Source organism: Gossypium hirsutum, chromosome A06, assembly GCF_007990345.1.
Source record: "Gossypium hirsutum isolate 1008001.06 chromosome A06, Gossypium_hirsutum_v2.1, whole genome shotgun sequence".
NCBI lineage: Eukaryota > Viridiplantae > Streptophyta > Magnoliopsida > Malvales > Malvaceae > Gossypium > Gossypium hirsutum.
In genome coordinates this window covers 122,957,577-122,959,968 of record NC_053429.1, presented here as the reverse complement: position 1 = coordinate 122,959,968, position 2,392 = coordinate 122,957,577, and the positions used below count along the sequence as shown (strand labels likewise).

Sequence of the window (2,392 nt, the reverse complement as noted above, 5' to 3'; positions counted from 1 at the left end):
AATAATTATAGTCAATGCTGTTCATGCTAGGATCAAATAAGGCTAAGATGACAATGAAGTTAGGTGGTACACTTTGTTTGATACAAGGCGAAGAGCCAACATAAAAGATGTCTAGAATAAGGCGAAGTCTTAGGAGGGAGAGAGAGAGAGAGAGAGGGTCTGGGTCTTTTTAACTACAATCTCGAGAATAACTATAATATGATCAAGTAGTTTGTCACCATAATTTTAAGTGAGGAAATAAAATCCTCGTATGTTCGTATAAATATTTTATAATATAAATTTAAATTTTGTATTTATGGGATACGTAGACGTCTATATGATCACAATAATCACACTGAGACATCACGTACATGAATTTATAACAAGAAAGTAGATAATTTAACATTAATTCTAATATATTATTTTTTATTAAAATGGGTAGAAGAAAACAAAATACACACAGAAACATTAAATTATTTATTTTATTCCATTGATGCAGAAGATAACGAGAGAGGAGGTGCAGAGAGGGGGTTCAAATCTCAAGGTGAAGCCCAGAATCCTTTAATTTCTGCATCGTGATTTGATCCAAACGCTCACTCAACTCTTTACTCATAATGTTTTTCCAATCTCCAACAATTCCAGACCTGAAGAATGCACTGTTTTGCATCCCAACCCAAGGGTCGATCCCATTCTTGTTCACCTCCAAGTTCTTCAGCCTCTCCAAGCTGCACCTCCATATTACGTCTTCAACCTCTTTCTCATTATTGAATGGTTTTCCAAGGAACGAAGCCAGTTTCTTAACCTCACCTCTGGTGTCCTTTTTGAGGTCTTCGTACTTTAAGAACAGTATCTTGTTGGGGGATTTCAAGCTTTGGTTCCAGTACTGTAAAACGTGGTCGAAAAATGGACCGAAATGAGAAACGCCATTGATGAAGGACCCGAATGCTTGTTCAAAAGGGTATGGACCTTGTTCTGGTGTTCGGAGTTTGTTGAAGAAGTGCCACATGGAGACCAACGTGTCTTTAGGGTTCCTTGTTATGTAAACAAGCTTGCAGTTGGAGGTTTTAATGGAGTCCGGTAATGCTGTGTAGGGCAAGTGAGTGTGGAAAAGCCTTGGGGACTCCATAGCCGAAACATCCGGCGGTGGTTTTGCCGTAAAAACTTGAACTTCCAAGGTTTGAACGTAGACTGCGGGATGGTTGTCGACGAGCGGGTCTCGGAGGTGACGGGGATCGTCTTTCTCGGTCTTGGCTAGCGTTTCTTCATTAAGGCGAGCAGCGTTTTCTTCCTTTTGAAGGATGGAAAAACAAAGGGCCTTGAGCCAAGTGGTGCCGGTTTTCATGGGGGATGCGAGGATGATGTCGTCGTCGCGTGCGATGTACTGGGAACGAAGAGCCATTGTTGCTTGGAGATGATAAGATCTGTACCAAAATCCATCCCATTGGTACAAAGGAATGTCCCAAAATCTTTCCATAGGGAGCTGATCTAGCATTGATTCGGTGAAATCAGAAGAATCCATGACCCGAATATAGTGGAAAGATTCTCACAATACTAAGCTTTGGAGCTCAAAAGATGTCTCTATAGTGTTGATTACTTATGCTATTTAATATTTATAATGGAGTGACTCTGTTTTGATGTTATTTCCAACTCGATTAGGGCCAGTTTATCAAACCTAATTATCAATTTATTTAATTTTGTCTTTAGTTACCTAATTATCATTTTTTAAAATAAATCTCCTACCTAAATTTTTGTAGTTAACATAAGAGTGATGTGACAGTTAAAAAATCGATATAATAAATTTAATTATTAACTTTTAAAAAATTTATAAATGGCCTCAATTTAATCTTAATTCTAAAAAAATTGAAGGAATATATAAAAATACATAAATATTTTGATAAAAAATATATATAAAAACAAACCAATCTTTTACTATAATCTCAACTGGTTTTTTACTATAACATTGTAAAATATTAGTTTGCAGTAACAAAAAATTTTACTAAGCTCAAAGTTCGTAGCAACAATAAATAGAAAAAAACATAATGTAAAAGGAAGTAAGGTAATGAAAGAAGAAATGACAAAACCAATATTTATTTATGTAGTTCAAACATAATGGTCCCTCATCTGTAAAACCTTACTCAAGAGATACTCTTATTCTATCACAAAATCAAGCAATAGTATCAATCCGTCTTGATGAGCTAACGCTCATAGCCCCTTGCAAGCGAAGCTCATGCAATCCCAATAGAGAACAATCAATCACCCAACATACACCAAAAGCAACTCTCATATTCACTCAAGTGTTATCACCAACACTAAATATAAATAAACTAGTTGATTACAAAGATATTGGAAAGCATGCATGGTAGATTTCCAACACTCCAAGTCGATGTAACCCCAAGGGAGAATGACATCTATT

The 2,392-nt window shown here is 36.2% G+C and overlaps 1 protein-coding gene across 1 annotated transcript; it reads right to left on the bottom strand.

The window, feature by feature from the left end:
- Positions 1–511: 511 nt before the first annotated feature.
- LOC121230557 (cytosolic sulfotransferase 5) lies at positions 512–1,498 on the bottom strand. Its single transcript, XM_041115466.1, has one exon. The coding sequence runs from the start codon at positions 1,496–1,498 to the stop codon at positions 512–514; it is 987 nt and encodes a 328-aa protein (XP_040971400.1).
- Between the last annotated feature and the right edge of the window lie 894 nt (positions 1,499–2,392).

Coding starts and splice junctions, on each gene's coding strand:
- LOC121230557 (XM_041115466.1), bottom strand. CDS start 1,498: ATGGATTCTTCTGATTTCACCGAATCAATGCTAGATCAGCTCCCTATG.